The 18,634-nt window shown below is 46.7% G+C and overlaps 1 protein-coding gene across 1 annotated transcript in view; it reads right to left on the reverse strand.

Moving 5' to 3' along the window:
* Nucleotides 1–18,211, reverse strand: part of CD58 (CD58 molecule) — a 41,427-nt gene extending 23,216 nt beyond the window's left edge. The window contains exons 1-2 of the mRNA XM_025453404.3: nt 18,029–18,211; nt 2,963–3,259 (exon numbers count right to left, since the gene is read on the reverse strand). Coding sequence (XP_025309189.1) covers nt 2,963–3,259; nt 18,029–18,098 — 367 coding nt within the window. The 5' untranslated portion in view covers nt 18,099–18,211. The remainder of the gene's footprint in view (nt 1–2,962; nt 3,260–18,028) is intronic.
* Between the last annotated feature and the right edge of the window lie 423 nt (nt 18,212–18,634).

Genomic DNA, 18,634 nt, shown 5'->3' on the forward strand with positions numbered 1-18,634 from the left:
TCTTCCTCCCAATGTCTCCAGCAGACCAGGCAGGTGACCTGGTGAATAATAGCTGTTCTACCAGTTTATCACCCCATCCCTTTCCACTGAGATGGCCTCAGACAAGACTTAAGAGCTCAGACATGAACTTTGACATTAGACTTTCTGCCTCTTCTCTGCCCCTGGAGACCATCTTACATACTTTGCTACCAGTTGGACCTTTCTAAAACACAAAGAGAAGGGAAGGCTAGAATGATAACTTCTTCTAGGAGAAAACAGTGAATCTAGGACCCCACAGAGTGGGGGAGATGGATACCAGTTCAGCTGTGAATGCTGAGGGGCAGCACAGAAAAGGCAACCAAAGTCAAGAGCAACACTAGGATGCCCAAGAACAGAAAGAAGAAGTCATGGATGCCAGATCTCATACAGCCTTGCAGGACACTATAGGTCTTAGCTTTAACTCAGAGTGAGCTGGGGCCACTAGAAGATTCTGAGCAGACAAATGACATGCTCTGACACTTCTGTTTTAAGATCACGCTGGCTCCTTGTGTTTAAAAATAAACTGTGGTCATAAGATATGTCAGTTAAACCATTATGCTGTATACCATAAACTTATATAGTGATATATGTCAATTACATCTCAATAAAACAGGGTAAAATTAATTAAATTTAAAAATAACACAAAATGTCTTCTGTAAGTGGACAATGGTGGAAGCTGAGTGACCAATTAGGGGGCTACTGCACTCCTCCAGATGAGGATGAAGGAGCCCTGGATCAGCACTGGAGGAAGTAGTGAGAGGTGGTCAGGTTCTATGAAACCAATAAAATTTCCTGGTGGAGAAAACATGGTGTTCAAGAGAAAGAGGAAGAGAAACATGGTGTCAAGGATGACATCAAGGTTTTAGCACAAGCAACTGAAAGGAAGGAGCTGCCATTAACCAAGGCAGGGGAAAGATTTGGGAAAGAACAGGCTTTAAGGGAAAGTTGATGAGCTCACTTTTGGCCATGTGATTGGAGAGGCCAATTAGATAAATATCCAAGTGGAGATAGAAAATAAGCAGTCAGAAACACGTAAGGAGCTCAGTGGGGCTCTAGGCAAGAGCTCTCCCATCTGTGCATTATCAGCATCAAAATGATATTTAAAGCCCTGACACCGGATGAGCTCACTCACCTGGGAGTGAATGCAAGCAGAGAAGGGTGGCTTAAGTCTTAAAGTCTCCAGTGTGAAGAGGTTGGCAGGATGAGGGAACCGCCAAGGAAGCTAAGTAGTAACAGTTAGTGAGTTAAAAGAAAACCAGAATAGCGTGGTGTCCTGGATGCTGAGAGAAGGCCGTATTTCAAAGACGACGGAGCGGTCAGCTATGTCAGATGCTGCTGAGTGGCCAAGAAAGATGTGGGTAGAGCACGAATGGATCACTGGCTTCATGAATGAGGAGATCAAGAGTTTTTGGTACAGTAATGGAATAAAAGCCTGTTTGGAGTGGATTAAAAGTGAGTAAGAGAGAAGCAGTTATAAAGCAACCCTTCAAGGAGATTTTCTATAAACTCAACATGGCAAGTGGGTAACAGCTGGAAAAGAGGAGCAGGGCATGCTGGTAGGGACAGGCTGGCAGTTCATGGAGGACACTGCTACGGGAACAGTGCAAGTGAACGACTAGGGTGATGTCCCCAAGAGCCATGACAGGAGACAGGGCTCAGGGCACAGCTGAGGGCTTGGCCTGTGAGCATGGTACACAGTCTCAAGGGCAGGCAGGGAGGCAGGAAGGCAGAGGGTGGGCAGCCTGTGGAAATTCTCCCCTGAGGGCTTCTCTCTCTCAGTGAACAAGAAGCAAAGCCTCCAGTCGAGGAGTGGATCTGGAGAAGGGGATGTTCAAGGCTTGAGGAGAGGAAATATCATTGCTAGGATGCTGGGGGACATGTTGGATTTGATTGAGGCAAGTAACCAGAAACTCAAGTGTGGGGCTCTGCGGGGTGATGAGTTTCTCCACAGCCATAGCGTGTGAGACTAGAATAGACAGCACACTGCACTGGACCCGGTGGGACAGGCCATCGGAGTGTGACCCACAGAAAAGGAATGAGGAAACTAAGCAGGTCTTGCAATGAGTAGGTCCCCTGAGTGAGCACACTCGGGCTGCCTAAGGAGGACAGGGGGCCATGTGAGGTGAAGGACTGGCAGAGCCAGCAGAGCAGGGGAAGAGAGCTTCAGAAAGGACTGGGACACCTGGCATGATACAGTGGAGGGCTTAGAATGAGTGGTAATGACAACTTCTAGGTTCTATCCATGGTGGGGGGAGGGGGAAGGTGGGATGGAGGACACGACCATCACAGGAGAGGGATCAGGGACTCAGAAGCCAGGACAGTAGAATTTAATACTTAAATATCATAATCACTAAGAATTATGACAGTAGGAACATCAGAAACTGCGAAAGTGAGCCAGGCAACCGAATGATCCAGAAATGTTGGTATGTACCCATGAGCCTATAAATGACAACAACAAGAAGAATGATCTGGAAACATCCATGAGTAGCACGGAGGAACGTGGACGCTATCTCCAATTCCCATATATAGTGACATAGGAGAAAAAACAAATCCACTCCCTGGGGTGTGAAGCAGGTGGAAGCAGGAACTCTAATTTCTAGAGCATCACCTCTCCATGGAGCTCAATGAGTTCTGAGTTCATGGCTACCACTACATCCCTTTCCGGAATATTCCTAGTAAGATAAGTGTTGCTGCTGGCAGCAGCTCTGCCCAGCTGGGGCTGCTCCCTCTACCTTAGTCACATCCTCTCCCACTCGGAGGATGACCAGGGGAATGACACTGGGGATGACACAATGACACTTCTCTGTGTGCCAAACAGAGAAGAACACCCTGACAGCCTACGAGATCAAATTTTCTCATTTCTCATAAACCATTAAATAGTGTTAGTCTCTTTAAAGAGTTGGAAAGGCATCGTCATAAACAAATAAATTTATGGAATACTCACCAAGTACAAGTAGAGTGAACTTGATGTCATCTGCAGTGCCTAAAAACTCAACTTCATACTCATCTTCATCTGATGATGTTAGATTGAAGATGGTAAGGTCACCTGATATGGTGTTCAGGTGAACTCTACCTACAAAAGGTGGGAAAGCTCTGCTGCCATGGTATTCTTCCCATTCAATGACTTTATCCATATTTTTTTTCCACAGGATCTCTGGGAAATATATAGAGCTTGATGCATAGAAAGTTACGTTCCCGTTCACAGCTCCGAACACTGGCCGGGGATTAGAGCTGATGGAGTCTAGGAGGGAAAAAGAAATTGGTTAGGGAAAACAACACCACTTTATTGAAGACAGAAACCTATCCTCCAAGATGCTCTTTGTGTGTGGGGGGGTAAATTTACCAGTAAAAATGACTCATCACCTATACTTTTGGCTGCCAAGAGAAAACACAGCAAGTAGGATGTGTGTGACAACTGGGGAGTATACTTTCTCATGGGGGCACTGGGGTCCACATAAGCAAGACATCGATTCAGCTTTGATGGAGCACCGAGTCTCTGCTAGGTACTGAGGGCAGCACTGCCAACATGACAGCCAACCAGACAGGTGTCACTCCAGGCCCTCAAGAGGTCCTGCTGAGTGGGGAAGACAAAGCAGGCCTGGGGAGCCACCCCATCCAGCGCCTTCCCCAGGAAGTCATGCTGATGCTCCCAAAGAGGCATCCATCCCCAAAGGGCAGGAGGGGCCAGCTGAGGGCTGTGGGGTGGGGTGGAGGGGAGGTAATTGTAGTGATAGAGGAAGCAGCGCCTCCAAAAAAAGCCAAAAAGAAGCTGGTGTGTTTGCGGAAATAAAAGCAGCTCCCAATGGCTAGACAACAGAGCAAGTGGGTCACAGGTAGGGGATGAGCCTGGAGGGGGGAGGCGGGGCCAGGTCACAGTGTATGCGAGAGGGAGCATGGGGGTGTCAGGAAAGACATTGCTGAAGGTTTGGAATGGATCCTAATGACAAGGGAAAGCCACAAGGCTGGCATGATGTAATTTAAGTTTCGGCAGGGCTGGCAGTGGTTGCTGGGGACAGGCATGCGGGCAGGGAAACCAGAATCGAAGTCAGTGCCAGAGCAACGAGAGGGTGGCAGACTGGAGGGGCCAGGCCAGGGTGTGGGTGGACAGGGTTCACAGGAGGGCAGACTCCAGAGCAGCTTGGGAGGGAAAGCCAGGGGGGTTTAGTGACTGTGGGGAGGGGTGAGGAGGAGGAGGAGGAGGTAATCGTGCTGGTCAGGCATCTTTCTTGGCTGACTGCAGGGACTACTAGATCAGAAACAAGAACTGGGGAGCAAGCCAGGGGGGCAAGATACAGACTGAGGGTATGAGACTAGGTTTGGTGGCATGGGGAGTGTGGGGGAGCTGGCTCCAATTGTCCCTCATGAGCCAACTATTGGTGTCTCTGCCTCATTCAGCCAAGCCTGGCTGATAGCCTGAAATCCACATGGTGGGAGTATTTACAGCAAAGGAACTAATGCTTCAAGCTCAGACTCCTCCCCACTCTGCACCAATCTACTTGTTAAATATTTCCTACCACCACTAGATTGGGATATTCTCGATACCCCAGAATGGGTTTACATGCATCTGGTTCCAGACTTGACTTTCTTGCTACAAGAGAAGAGCAGCCGTTAAGGGAAAGACATTAAAGATAAATTAAAACTTGATTGACATTTTTGCCTAGTAGCAATCAGGGTAATTGAAAGAGCGTAGGAAAAAAAATTAAGACTATTAAATAGACCAATTGTAGGCCACAGTGTTCAGTAATTTCAAACAAGAAGTAAACGTCTCCTATTTGTCTGTTGCGAGGATTTTTAGAACCCATCTCCACCAATGAAGGGAGTCTGCCCGCAGTAATACACCAGCAGCCCTCGTTGCTTTTTAATGCTCAGCACACACATGGCAGTAGTGGCACCAACTGCACAGATGAGCAAAACAGGCTTCGAAGTCACTTGGCAAGGTGATGGCAGCAGAGGGACCAGAACACAGATTTCCTGACTCTCCGTTCAGCCCTGCTTTCACAGCAGCCCGGTCCCGTTACTCATTCTGGAAATACTCACTGGGTAGCTCTACTATGTGGCAGCTTCCCCCACCCCAGAATGAGACAGATGCAGTCCCTGCCCTCTCTCAGAGCTTACGGTTTGGTAGGGACGTCTGACTTGATCCAAATAATTAGACAAACACTGTGGTCAGGGCCAGCAAGTAGAAGCATAGGGTGTCAGTAAGAGCATCCACTGGGGGAGCCCATGAGGGGTGAGGGAAGGGTTGGGAAGGATGAGGAGCAGTGAGCCCCACCAAGTGGACAGGGGCAGCTCCTTGCTTAGGGACAACAGCTCCTGAGGCAGGAAGGCAATGCCACAAGACAAGAGGTGCCAGCGGGCAACATGCAAGGGCAGGGGCCAGGCCTTGCAAGGCCTCAGACAAAATTCTGCCCTTTATGTTAAGAAGAGAATGCTACCAAAGAGTTTTAGACAGGATGGTGACAAAATAAGATGAATTCTTTCTTTTAAAAATGTGTTTAAAAACAAAATATACATAGACACACAGATATAATGTTATACAGATGCAGAATGGTAATATATGCATTTAGCACAGTCTTCTCTGGCCTGTGCGTGTGTGCGCGCGCGCGCAAGCCTTGGATGCCTTACCCCCAAACCCTATAAGCATCCTCAGTCTGGTAATCTACATTAACGATTCAGAATATACACTTTGCTTTTTTCCTCCCTGCTCATATCATCAACTAGAGACAAAGATGTATCATGTATAATGCACATATATACATACACATACATATATATACACATTCATACATATATATCTCCTTACATATAATATGGAACTTGTCATGGTTTAACAAAATGGTCTTATGCATATTTCTCTGCACCTTTGCCTTTCCCATCAAGAATACCTCTTAAGGGAGGCTTGGGTGGCTCAGCGGTTGAGCATCTGCCTTTGGCTCAGGGTGTGATCCCAGATTCCCGGATCGAGTCCCACATCAGGCTCCCTGCAAGAAGCCTGCTTCTCCCTCTGCCTATGTCTCTGCCTCTCTTTCTGTGTCTCTCATGAATAAATAAATAAAATCTTGAAGAAAAAAGAATACCTCATAAAAGTCACACCAAATCCACTGGCGTGGCAAGACTTTATTCTTTTTAATGGCTACATATTATTCCAGGGTACGAATGAACCATAATTAATTAGCCATCCACTACTGCTGAACACCCCTTTGGTCCCTAGTTTCTCGTATTGCAAAAACTGTTATAACTACTTCTGTGTATAGGTTCTTGTGCATTTTTGCTTTCAGATCTGTGGGACAATATCCCAGGAGTGGTGCTGAATTAAAGGGCAAATAGATCCTTTATTTTAATAGAAGCTGCCACACTGCTTGCATTTGCAATTTACACTTCCATCCTAACTTAACACCCGAGTTACCTTTCCCTTACACTCTGCAAGCATCCAGTGATTTTGTTTTCACATTTAATTATCAGACATAAAGTGACATCTTATTGTTGTCTGAATTTACACTTCCCTGACCTCTAGAAATTTAAGCATCTTCTCTGCTTGTTGGTAATCTGGATTTCCTTTTTTGAGAGTTGTCCTTTTGTATCCTTTGCCTTTTTTTCCCATTTTTCCCTTTTTTTCCCTTTCCCTTTTTTTCCCAATATCCATTGCCAATCCCATTGGGTTGCTTATCTTTTTCTCATTAAAGTTTACGAGATCCTTGTATATTATAGAAGTTTCTGTTATCTGGATTATGATTTTTCCTCAAGGTGGGTGGTGGTGGTGTTCCCTAAGACAGGGACATGGAGGAGGGCCAGGCTGGGGCTAGAAGATCATATTTTTCAATTTTGGAGACTGTGAGTGGCACAGGTCTGGGGCTCACAGGAGAGGATACAGATTTGGGGATCATCACATTCATAGTGGCTACTATCTATCATTCCCTTCCCACAGTAAAGTCTTTTCCATTGCACTTCTAAGACTAGCTGCAAAGTAAGTTACTGATAAAATAATTGCCAGTGAATAAGAAGAATAGGGAAGAAGGAGGAGTAAGTTGTTTCTCAAAGGTCACACACCATGAATGAATGAATGAATGAATGAATGAATGAATGAACGAATGAATTTGCACACAAACAGCAGCAAAGGAAAGGAATCAACAATGAGCCTGTTGCTTTGCTGATAACGGAGTGGACAGAAGAGGATGCCAACTTCCCATGCCAGGAAGACAGAATGGTAAGTGCCCAGACTCTCTGGCAGATGGGCCTGCAGAACTCTCAAAACCCTCCTACACTAGGCTCCCTCAGCTGTAAATGTAAATCATAACACCCACCACAAACGATTGTTTTGAGGTTTGAATAAGATTGAGGGTCTTTACACAGTGGTTGAAATGAAGTTGGCTTTCAATAGGGCTTTCCCTCTTTTTCTTTGAGGAAGTCAGGCCACATCAAAGCCTGCCTTGTACGGGATTCTGGCTGTGTGACAACTGAGCACGGTGTGAGCTTTCACCATTCAAAAACAGGTACAGGGAGAGAGAAAAAAAGGTAATAGCAGTTGCCTAAACAGACATTCCATGCTACTCAGCATTTTGTTTTGTTTTGTTTTGAAGAATATTGAGTGATCCTTTAAAGATATGAGGGTACCGAACACCAATAGAGGGATCATATATCTAAAAAGAACTCCACCTCCAAATATTTTGTTGCAGCGTCCTTACAAAACATCATCACCACACCCAATTTTGATAATTCTTCTTATGTGGTTGAAGTCAGAACCGGAACCCAAATATTTTGCAGTGAAGTGTCCTGATTTTTTATTTAGAAAATATGGTCACCATAACTACTGAGTTAAAGAGGAGGGATTCCCCACTCCCAGCCACAAATTCCTCTGCGTGTTTTCCCTTGGGTCCTGGGATTGAGACTGGCTGATATTCTTAGTAATGGAACACCTGTATAGTACTTACTATCTGTGAGGCACTGTTGGAAGAGTTCTATAAATATGTACCCAGTGAATCCTCTTAAAAGCCACACAAAGTAGATGTGACTTTTGAACCTCTTTTGCAGATGAGGAAACTGAGGCACACAATGATTGAGTGACTTGCTGAGGAAGTGGTAAAACTGGATTTGCACCTAGACGGCCTGACTCCGGAATGCTTGTAAACACTGTTTCTTATTTGGCCTGCTCTGTGGCATAAGGCTATCAAAAATGTGACATGATACAGGATTTCTATGAATGCAGTCTCTAGAATGTATTGGGACTGCTCTTCTGTGAGACTCAAGAGCGTCTTGGACACCTGCAGGTGAGGCACCAAGCTTGGCAGTCCCCAAATCACTGAATGTCAGGGCCTGAGGAGTCCTGAGAGAATGAGAGTCTGTGGCCCCCATGGGCCCCCGGCTTCATAAACATGAGGAAATTGAAGTTTATTTAGAATGAGCAAGACAGTGATAAACCCAAATCCCCAAGAGTGGCAACCTGAGTTTTGTGATGGGGGTGTTGCAGCTTGCAAGTGACTTCAGGTATGACGAAGGGACACGGGACAGGGCTTCATAATTGGAGACCACGAGAAACTAAGTTGAAGGGAAGGCCTAACAGTGTACACTCCTCACAGGTAATGGCAGGTACCATGAGAGATGTGACATAGGGACAAGAGGGACTTGAACACTCAGCGAGGAGTGGTGAAGATATTCAACGGGCACTGAAAAATTAAGTGGCCTGGGACATCTCCCCACCCCCGTGCAGGTGAACCGGTACCCTTCCCCTGGTGCCTGCCATCAGCACCAGAGCCAGACTGGAGGATCTGCAGGATCCCCTTCCCATCTCTACCCCACCGCTATTCTTTTCAAGAAGCTCCCTTCTGCCTCCTGTTCCCCCTCAGGCTTCACTAGGCTTCCTCTACTTCTGCACCCGGTAAGCTGGTAAGCTCGTACCCCTACAGGATGTCAGCTCCTGATCAATGATCAAAGGTCATGCCTCTAGTTAGGCTTGAGGAGACGCCATTTGTTTACTGGTGCCATTTGTTAGAAGTGAACAATATGATTTTAGAGTATTTTTCTCTCGCTAAAATATCTTTTAAGGATCGCCTGCTGATATTAGCAGTTAAGAAAAAAATTCATTTCATGAAAAAAAAAATCCCCTACAAGTTTCAGTACCCGAATATATAAATCTTGGTATTTCCTCCTTCCCCACATTCAACATGATAACGTTATTTCAGTTAGAGACGCATTCAAGCGTGAAGACAGCAGGGTCTAGGGGCATTCTGAGCCCAAGTGAGCAGATGAGTCTATTCTCTGGGCAGGGGTGGGTTGTGACCACAGCCTTTCTCCTCAGCATTATGGCACACTCTCAGCTGACATCTACCTGGAGTATGAAAGTGGTGGCATTTTGGGAGACAAAGTCTCCCTCTACACACAAATAAACATGTTTACAATACAGAGGAGTGGCCACTCTCCTAAAAAGTCTGATATCAAATCATCTGTCAGGGCTAGAGATACTCTCAAATTGGTCAGATCCCATGCCCCAGTTTTGGGGTTGGAAATCCGTTCACCTGGTATGTAGATCATAAAGAAGAAATGGTGTCTTTTTACTCAAGGAAGTACAATACTAGCTCTTTCTTCATAAACCCACTCCAAATGAGCTTTGGGCCAAAAAAAAAAAAAAAAAAAAAAGTGAGGGTGTGAGCTTGAGGATAGAGTTAAGAACATTCCAAAGCATGGGAGCCACCAGGTTACAGATGAGGAAACCAGGGCTCAGAGAGGTTCAGAAGCTGACTGTGGTCACTCAGCAGGTCCAGGACGGAGCTGGTATCCGGACACAGGCAGCCTGCTCCAGAGCCTGCACTGTGAGCCACCAAGTGAGAGGCTTCTTTTGTCGATTCCACCCTTGTCCAGACCTAGGCAAGGATCCATGCTGTCAGGACTGCTAAAGACACGAATCTACTGCTCTCAGCTACCCCACCACTGCTTCCCTGTCTCCTTGATTTCAGCCTGAAATGGCAGCCACCTGAATCTCAGCAGGTGCTAAGCCCCCCGGCCCCCCTGGTCCAGAAACTGCCTCGCGTGTGCTCTAAGTTGTCAAGCTACTCCTTGCCTCCTGGACTGAGCTCATCTGGAATGGAGATGTTGGAACCAACTAAATCAAATTCCTTTTGAGCTTTTCTATCTTCTGTCATGCTGAAGTATTCCCCATTTTTACTCCCTGTGCTTACAGTCCTTTTCCTTTCCCTCTCAATCTGCACAGTGGGCCGCAGCAACGTACCACCAGCCACGCTTGACTCACGAGCGCCTGCAATGTGGTCTGTTCAAATTGATATGGGTTGTGAGTATAAATACCCACCAGGTGCTGGAGATTTAATATGAAAAAAGGGAATGTGAAATCCCTCATTAATTTTTTCTATATCAACTACATGCTGAAAATGAAAATATTGTGGCTATATTAGGTTAAATAAAATAGATTATCAAAATCAGTTTTGTCAGTTTCGTGTTATATTTCTAATTGTTAGCACTATGCCAGCCTATCCTTTCAAGATACCCACCTACCATCCTGCTCAAAAGGCACGTTTGTGAACTCATTAGGCTCAAAAGCCACATGTTCTTGTTGGAGGATATATCTGAGAGGAATAAAGTCTTTACTAGAGCTATTTAAGACTCTGAGTCTTTTCAAATCTGTTCTCGGAAGCCTGATTCAAGGTATTTCTATACACAATTGATCATTCCATGAAGAATTTCTTTATAATTCCTACTATTTCCAGGTTATTCGGTTCATAGTTGAGAAACTAATTTATGATGACACAGCCTTATTAGTTTCTTATTTTCTGGATGTGTATATAAAATGGCATTTTTTTTCCCCTAGTTTTTAACTGTTACAGGGGAAAAATGTTCAAGAAACTACACGGCAGTGAGCTTGGTGGAAACTCAGACACTAATCACAACAGACATTTTAGGGAACATTATGAAAAGGAAGTGAAATCCACTAGGACCCAAAATGGGTCTTGAGAACAAGCCTATCAAAATAATTTGGTTCCCTCAGATCTATACATGGTCAAGGTCACAAAAGACAGACCTATGAACTAGGGGTTCCCAGTTGGAGGCAGAGAGCAGACATGAACTTATCTCAGGGATTCTGGGCAAGAGTTCTCCTTACTTCCACTGGTTTTCATTGGAGCCCCAGAGTCCTTAGGCTAAGAGCTCACCAGACAGCCAGCAGCAGCTAAGAAGGAAAAGAAAGACCAAAGGGCACACTGGCAAGAAGATTTTTAAAAAGAAAAAAAAAATTAAAAAGGTCAAAAGAGAAGATTTTGTGCCTATAAAGTAACTGGGAGACATTGTCTTTTGATGCTGGTGGATGGGCGATGGGAAAGTTATCTCCAAGGAACTGCTAAGATGGTTTCTAGCACTTTTCTGGGGACACTCTCAGTATCTTAGCTCTTTGACCCCAACTATTCTGAACAAATAGAAAAGGTAGTATCCTGGTTTCACTTTCAGTTCTGAGACAGGTTTGATTTGTCACTACAGAGTCTAAGAGGCTGTATCCCCATGTAAAAGCTTCAAAAAGCCTTCTGCACTCAAGAAGAAATGTGAAAGGAAATCAAAAGAGAAAATTCCTGCAAGCAAACACTCCTGCCTCACATATGCAAGCAGACTTTCTTTCCGTTTTTGTTGTTGTTGTTGTTGTTTTAAGATTTTATTTATTTATTCATGAGAGACACAGAGAGAGGCAGAGAGACACAGGCAGAGGGAGAAACAGGCTCCATGCGGCGGAGCCCAGGACCCCGGGATCATGACCTGAGCTCAACCACTGAACCACCCAGGTGCCCCCATAAACCCTGGTATTTTAAACATTTATTTTTATTTTTATTTATTTATGATAGTCACAGAGAGAGAGAGAGAGAGGCAGAGACATAGGCAGAGGGAGAAGCAGGCTCCATGCACCGAGAGCCCGATGTGGGATTCGATCCCGGGTCTCCAGGATTGCGCCCTGGGCCAAAGGCAGGCGCTAAACCGCTGCGCCACCCAGGGATCCCAGCCCTGGTATTTTAAAAATACATTCTTGTGACAATTGGGGAAATCCATGCAAGGGTAGAACTTAGGTGATATGATGAGATTGCTGTTAATTTTCATAAATATTATCATGTTATTGGGATTATGTAAAAATACTAGAAAGTGAAATGTGGGTATATAAAGTATAACTATAACAAAACATTCCTAAATATATAAATAAATCCCCATCCTGAATTCTACAGCCCTAAGAAGATTTCCCCAACCTCCTGTAGATGATAATATTGAAAACAATCAAAAAAAAAAAAAAAAAAAAAAAGAAGAAAACAATCTTATGTGATTGGGAACTATGCTGTCCTATATAAGTTCACATGTCTTAGCAAAATTACTCCAGACAATGCATACATGTCACATACAAGAGATCACCTATGGGGGCGCCTGGCTGGCTCAGTCAGAAGAGTGACATGATCTCAGGGTTGTGAGCTTGAGCCCTATGTTGAGTGTAGAGATTACTAAAAAAAAAAAAGAAAAGTAAACTTAGAGAGAAGGAGAGAGATCACCTATGGCTCTTCAACTCTTCATAAAGTTTGCTTATCTAAACCTGGGTTGGATGGATTTTGAGTCAGATGGACGTGACCTCTGTCACGCTTTCATTTCTTTCCTGTATGAACTTGGACAAGGTACTTACCCTACCTAACCTTTGCTCTCCTCTTTAATAGTTTCTATGTAGGGACAACTGGGTGGCTCAGTGGTTAAGAGTCTGCCTTCAGCCCAGGGCGTGATCCTGGAGTCCTGGGATTGGGTCCCAGGATCGGGTCCCACATTGGGCTCCCTGCATGGAGCCTGCTTCTCTCTCTGCCTATGTCTCTGCCTTTCTCTCTGTGTCTCTCATGAATAAATAAATAAAATCTTTTAAAAACATAGTCTCTACAAAAAAAAAAAAAAAAAAAAACTGGTGTGACAATTAAATGAAAACAAAAATACTAAGCATGGAACCTGGAATGGAGCATATACTCAATTCATGACAGCGATTATAATAATGGATCTAGTTTTCTCACAGGACTACAGAACACTATTCTGACTTAGATTACCTACTTCCTAAATAAAAACATGGAGTCTTTGAGTCTCGGTTGTAGCAAAAAACATGAACAAATCTCACATCATAATGTGAGATAACCTAATAACTTAAAATGGAGAAAAGCTTGACAAACACCGTATCACCTAATGTCCAGATTTAACACTCTGTCTTGTTAACAACAACAAAAACAAAACCAATAAGACAAATCAATGAAAGGAACTTTTTAAGAAGGAGTTTATGGCTTTGCCTCTGCATACAAGGAAAGAAAATCTAGCTGGGGAGATAGCTGACAAGATAAAGGAACTATAAAAAGCAGTAGCAGAATAAGATAGGCTCTGCTAAACAGAGCTAACACAACAGGTCTCACTCAGCTTTGCCATCTGCCTGGCACTGCTTTGCTCTGTCCACGTGGTGTCCGATGATGCACAGCAGGCTGGCTCTACCTTCCAAACATACCCACTACCTCTCATTCTGTCCCGCTCTCTTTTGTAGTCATTTCTTACCTGCGTTGTTCCTACGGCCTCCCCACTTGGTCTCCCTGCTCCTCCTTTCCCCTCTCTACAGACTGTTCTCCACGAAGCTGCCAGAATAATTCATTTACACACTCCAGTCATTTTAATTTCACTCCTGTTCTAAATCCTCCAAAATGTCCCATTTTGCTAGGAGTAAAAAAGTCGCAGTCTTTAAAAGGGCCCACCAAACTTTATCTCTAGGACCTAGCCCTGTGTTTACAACTTCATTTCCTACTACTTTCTGGTACCATGGTCTCCTTGAAGTTCTTTAAATGCCCGAAGCCTGTCTCAGGGTTTTTGCTGCTAGCTTCTCTGCCAGGAGTACTACGGCCCCAGACAGTTGCCTGGTCCAGGAGACCCTCTCCTGACTACACGGTATAGGACACTAACCACTAGAGAGTAGGGTGGCTTAATGAAATATCATGGAGTAGTACGTAGCTATAAAAAAAAGGAATGAGGATGATCTCTGAACTGATATGGAATGGTTATCCAGACATATGGTTAAGACACAAAAACAAGGTTCAAAAGAGTACATAGAGTATGTTACTATTGTTGCATATCTGTTTGTATCTACAAAAAGAAACAAGAAACAAATAGTACCTGTTAGGACAGAGGGAGAGGGTAGGAATAGGATTTCTCTGAGTATATCTTTTTATGTGGTTTGATTGGAACCATATTAATATTTTATATATTTAAAAATTAAATCAAGGGAAGAAACCCTAAAATTGAATAGAAACAAATTAATGTCACTATATTTTGAATTGATAGCCTAACCATCCAGAAGGAAAAAAAATAATCCAAGTAACTTTAAAAGACAGTATTCTGTACATATTCAGTGGGATATATGGAAGAATAAAAAGAACTGTGAAGAAACTTTGAACTTTACATGGTAAATTTTGTGCTTGGTAGTGGTCCTGGTACAGGAATTATGAAACTATTTTGTGTTTTAATGTATATTAGGAAAATACACTGATTCTAAAGGAACAGAGTTCTCACTGTGGCAAAGAGAGATAGAAACAGGGAATGAAGGAAGAGAAAGATGAACCACATGTTTAGATTAGTTTTAGCGGTAACGGGGTAGACTTGTGACTTCGTGAAAACTCTTTCCTAGCTATAAGAACTGATAGCCTAGAAACCATGACTCCTGTAGCTCTGAGCACTAGCACCCAGATACTGATTTCTAAAGCCCATCTCCCACTAAAAGGAACAAGGGAATCTAATGATTACAGGCTGAGACAGAAAAGGTACAAAATAAGTCCAGAACGTCTTTCTGTGCCAAAAAGTAGGACATTCTCAAATAGATGGAGACATGGCAAAGAACACTGAAGCACAGAGGGGTCCCCGTTTGCCCAAGTCTGGATCACCCACCACACATTAAAATAGATGACAAAAATATCATCTTCAGAAATATCATGGCTCCATACTTATATTAAAAAAAGGAAATTAAAAGGGGGTGCAAAAGCTCTTCGTTACTGAAGAATGTCCACAGTGTAGAAAGAAAACTAGGGATAGGAAACTGCCAAATACAAATATTGTATTTAATTTAAATTTCACTTATTTATTCATGAAAGACACACAGAGAGAGGCAGAGACATAGGCAGAGGGAGAAGCAGGCTCCCTGCAGTGAGCCCATTGTGGGACTAAATCCCAGGACCCTGGGAGCATGACCTGAGGTGAAGACAGATGCTCAACTGCTGAGCCACCCAGGTGCCCACCGTCTACAAATATTTTAATGGACTTGGGTAGCACCAGTGGATGCTAAAACACCAGGTGAGAGATTGTCACGGCACAGGAGAGTCACACAATCTCAAAGTGTCACTTGATAAGCCACATATAATTTATAAAGGGGAACAGGTGCCTCTGTGATAAAGAAATCTGGTGGGTCACCTTCACCAAAGAACCAAAGTTAAGGTCTCCAATAATGGGACAAATGGACTGCATCTACTCTCCAATGGGATGCACACAGAAGGACAAGACACACTTATGGAACAGTCCTGAAAGTTTTAACCAGAATAATCAGAAGGAAACAGATCATCCAAATTGAGGGACATTCTATAAAACTGATTTAGACCTTTGAAAAATAGTGATACCATAAGTACCAAAAAAAAAAAAAGAGAGAGAGAGTTGGCAAGTTTTAGACTAAAGGGAATTAAAGAGGCAGTACTACCAAATATAGTGTGTGATCCTGGATCAGCCTATAGACTCTATCACAAAACAGTATTGTATCAATGGTGCGTTTCCTGATTGTGATCATGGTTCCATGGCTTACTGGAGACATATTGTTCTTAGAAGACATATGCTGAAATACTTAAGGGTGAGGTGTCATAAGATCTGCAACTCTCAAATGTTTAGACAAAAAAATTAAGTGTGTATAAACAGAGAGAAGTAAACCAAATGTGTCAAAAATGTTAGTAACTGGGGATTCCAGGAGAAAAGTTAGTGTTTGTCACATTGTTTTTTGCAACTGTTCTAAACATTTCCAACATTCCAAAGTTTTAAAGAATTAAAAGGAAATACGAATTGTGCCCACACCCCTTTCCTCCAAATTACTAATCTCTGTATTAGTAAATGTTTACCACCATCCAACATGTACATATTTACTCATTTATTCAGTTACTGATTCTCTCCCCCACTACTAAGTAAACTTCACAAAAGCAGGGAAGTCTGTTCCTTGTTGCAGCCCAGGTCTCACGTCCAGTGCCCAACACATAGTTGACACTCAGTAAGAACGTGTTTGTGACTGATGTTCACACTCTAGGAAGTACACACTATTATTACCCTTCTTCACCAGTGAGTGGTACTCTCTCTCTTCCGAGACAAGTCAGGCTCACAGAACTTTCCACCGGCATAGGAAAGCCTCAGAGCTCTCTGGGTCCTGTGATGGCATCCGGGCCTCCAATTACTCTCAGCTGCACCCTTTCCTCTGTACTGCTGCCAGATTATTCCTCCTCAATGCACGGTTCTGATTCTGTGAGGCCCAGAAAGAATTCTCTGCCTGCAGAAGATAATCCACACTCCCAATGGGGCTTGGATCAGGGCTCTGCCGTGGGGCCTCCAGCTCCTATGGGCACATTTATGCTCCAGTGACATTGGAGACCCTGGGACTGGGACTCTTCACTGCCCAGGTTCACCTTGTACATGCTGCTTCCCTTTTCCCCACATCATGGCACGCCCACACCGCCACCCATCCTCAGAGGACAGGTTCAAATATCCTTCCTTCCGTGGAATCTCTGCTTTACAAGAAATACTTGACTTCACAAAAGACCTTGGTCCCCTCCCTGTGCACGACCATCGCATTTTATGCTCAGCGTGACTTCCATTTACTTCTGTGCCTTGTACTGTAGGCACTTGTGCTATCTCTGCACCCCAACCCGCTAGGCTGTCCTCCGCAGACGCGGGTCCACAGCACTCCACGGAAGCTGAGGCAGAAATGAGGATGCAAGGTTGATCTGTAGCATGTGCAAGGCGGGCCCCAACAGGAAACCCTCAAGGAAAGAAGTAGTGAAGGGTTTAGTACTGTGCTCCCTCCAAGAGTTTGGCTGTGACTCTGTGTGCAGGGCTTTGGGCGGGGGGGGGGGGGGGGGGGAGGCAAAAACGGAGACGGGCACAAGGAGTGGGAAAAGGATGAACTCCGTTCTAGACACGTGGAGTTCTTTGACGTTTTCAAGGGAGGGCAAAGGAGCACCAGCCGCCCCGCTCAGGACCCCGGAAAGATTCAGACATTTCCCTCGGCGGCTCGCTGACCCAGGCCGGGTTCTCGGCCCGCAGGAGCGGCGCAGGGGCGGGCGCGGCTGGGGCGCGGGGGGCACGGGGGGGGAAGGGGGGCGGGCGGAGCAGGGCGGCGGGGGTCACGGGGGGGGACCGGGGGTGACGGGGGCGCGGCGGGGCCCCGGCACCAGGCTGCAGCCGCGCTCCTGCGCCCTCCTCCGCTCGGGGCGCGCCGCGGATAAGCCGCGTCCTTGCGCAGGTGCGACCCGGGGCCGGGGCCGGGGCCGGGGCCGGTCCTGGGAGAGCTCAGCCCCGCGGAAGCAGTGAAAGGGCCGTCCGAGGGCTCGGCGACGGTCCCCTGGGGCTGGCGGGGCGGGGGGAACCACGAGCGACCTAGAGTCCCTGGAACGTCAGCCAGGGCACACCCTTCCGGAGGAACCCCGAGCGGGCACGACGGGGGTGTCGGGCCCGGCCCCGGAGCGCAGTCCCGCCCCTCCTCCCAACGAAGATTCGCGTGCCTAAGGTCAGAGTGGCTTCCTGGCGGCCCACGGGAGACTGAAGGGACGAGTCGGCCGGACGAGGTCCCGCCTCGCCCCGCGGGCTGCGTTCCTGGTCTCCAGTCCCCCGGAGCCGCCTCGACTCGGGGCGTCCGCCGGCCGCGGAGCCCCGAGGCCACCGACACCCCCAGCGCGGCCCCGGCCCCGGCCCCGTCCCCGTCCCCGTCCCCGGAGAGCCCGGGAAGGCCTCCACTCACCGAACTGGAGCAGCAGGCACATCGCGCAGAGCACCCCCGCCGCCGCGCCCCGCGCTCTCCCTGCGGCCATGGCGCGGCCGGCAGGCCTCCCGGCAGGACTCAGCCCGGACGATGGGTTCCCGGGTGGCGGGGGCCTCAAACCCGGGCCCCGCCCCGGACTCCGCCCCGCCCCGCCCCCGCCCCGCCCCCGCCCCGCCCGGCCCCGCGCCGGGCCCGAGCCTCGGCCCCCGCCCCCGCCCCGGGTCTTGCCCCCCGCCCCACCCCGGCCTCGGCTCCCGTCCCGGCCCCCCGCCCCGGGCCCGGCCCCCTGCCCCGCCCCCGCCCCCGGCCTCGGGCCCCGCCCCGCTGCGCCCCCGCTGCGCCCCCGCTGCGCCCCCGCGCCTGCCTCCTCTCCCCGCGGTGCGGTCGCGCGCCCACCCGGACCCCAGAGTCGTTCCGCTGCCACCAGTCTGCTCTGCGGAGCTCCTCCTCCAAAGTGGCTTACGTTTTTATTTATCCATTTTTGGATTTTTAAATTTTGTTTATTTGACACAGAGAGAGAGCACAGGCAGGGGGAGTAGGAGAGGGCGAGCAGGCTCCACGCCAAGCAGGGAGCCCGACGCGGGG

This window comes from Canis lupus, chromosome 17, assembly GCF_003254725.2.
Source record: "Canis lupus dingo isolate Sandy chromosome 17, ASM325472v2, whole genome shotgun sequence".
Lineage (NCBI taxonomy): Eukaryota > Metazoa > Chordata > Mammalia > Carnivora > Canidae > Canis > Canis lupus.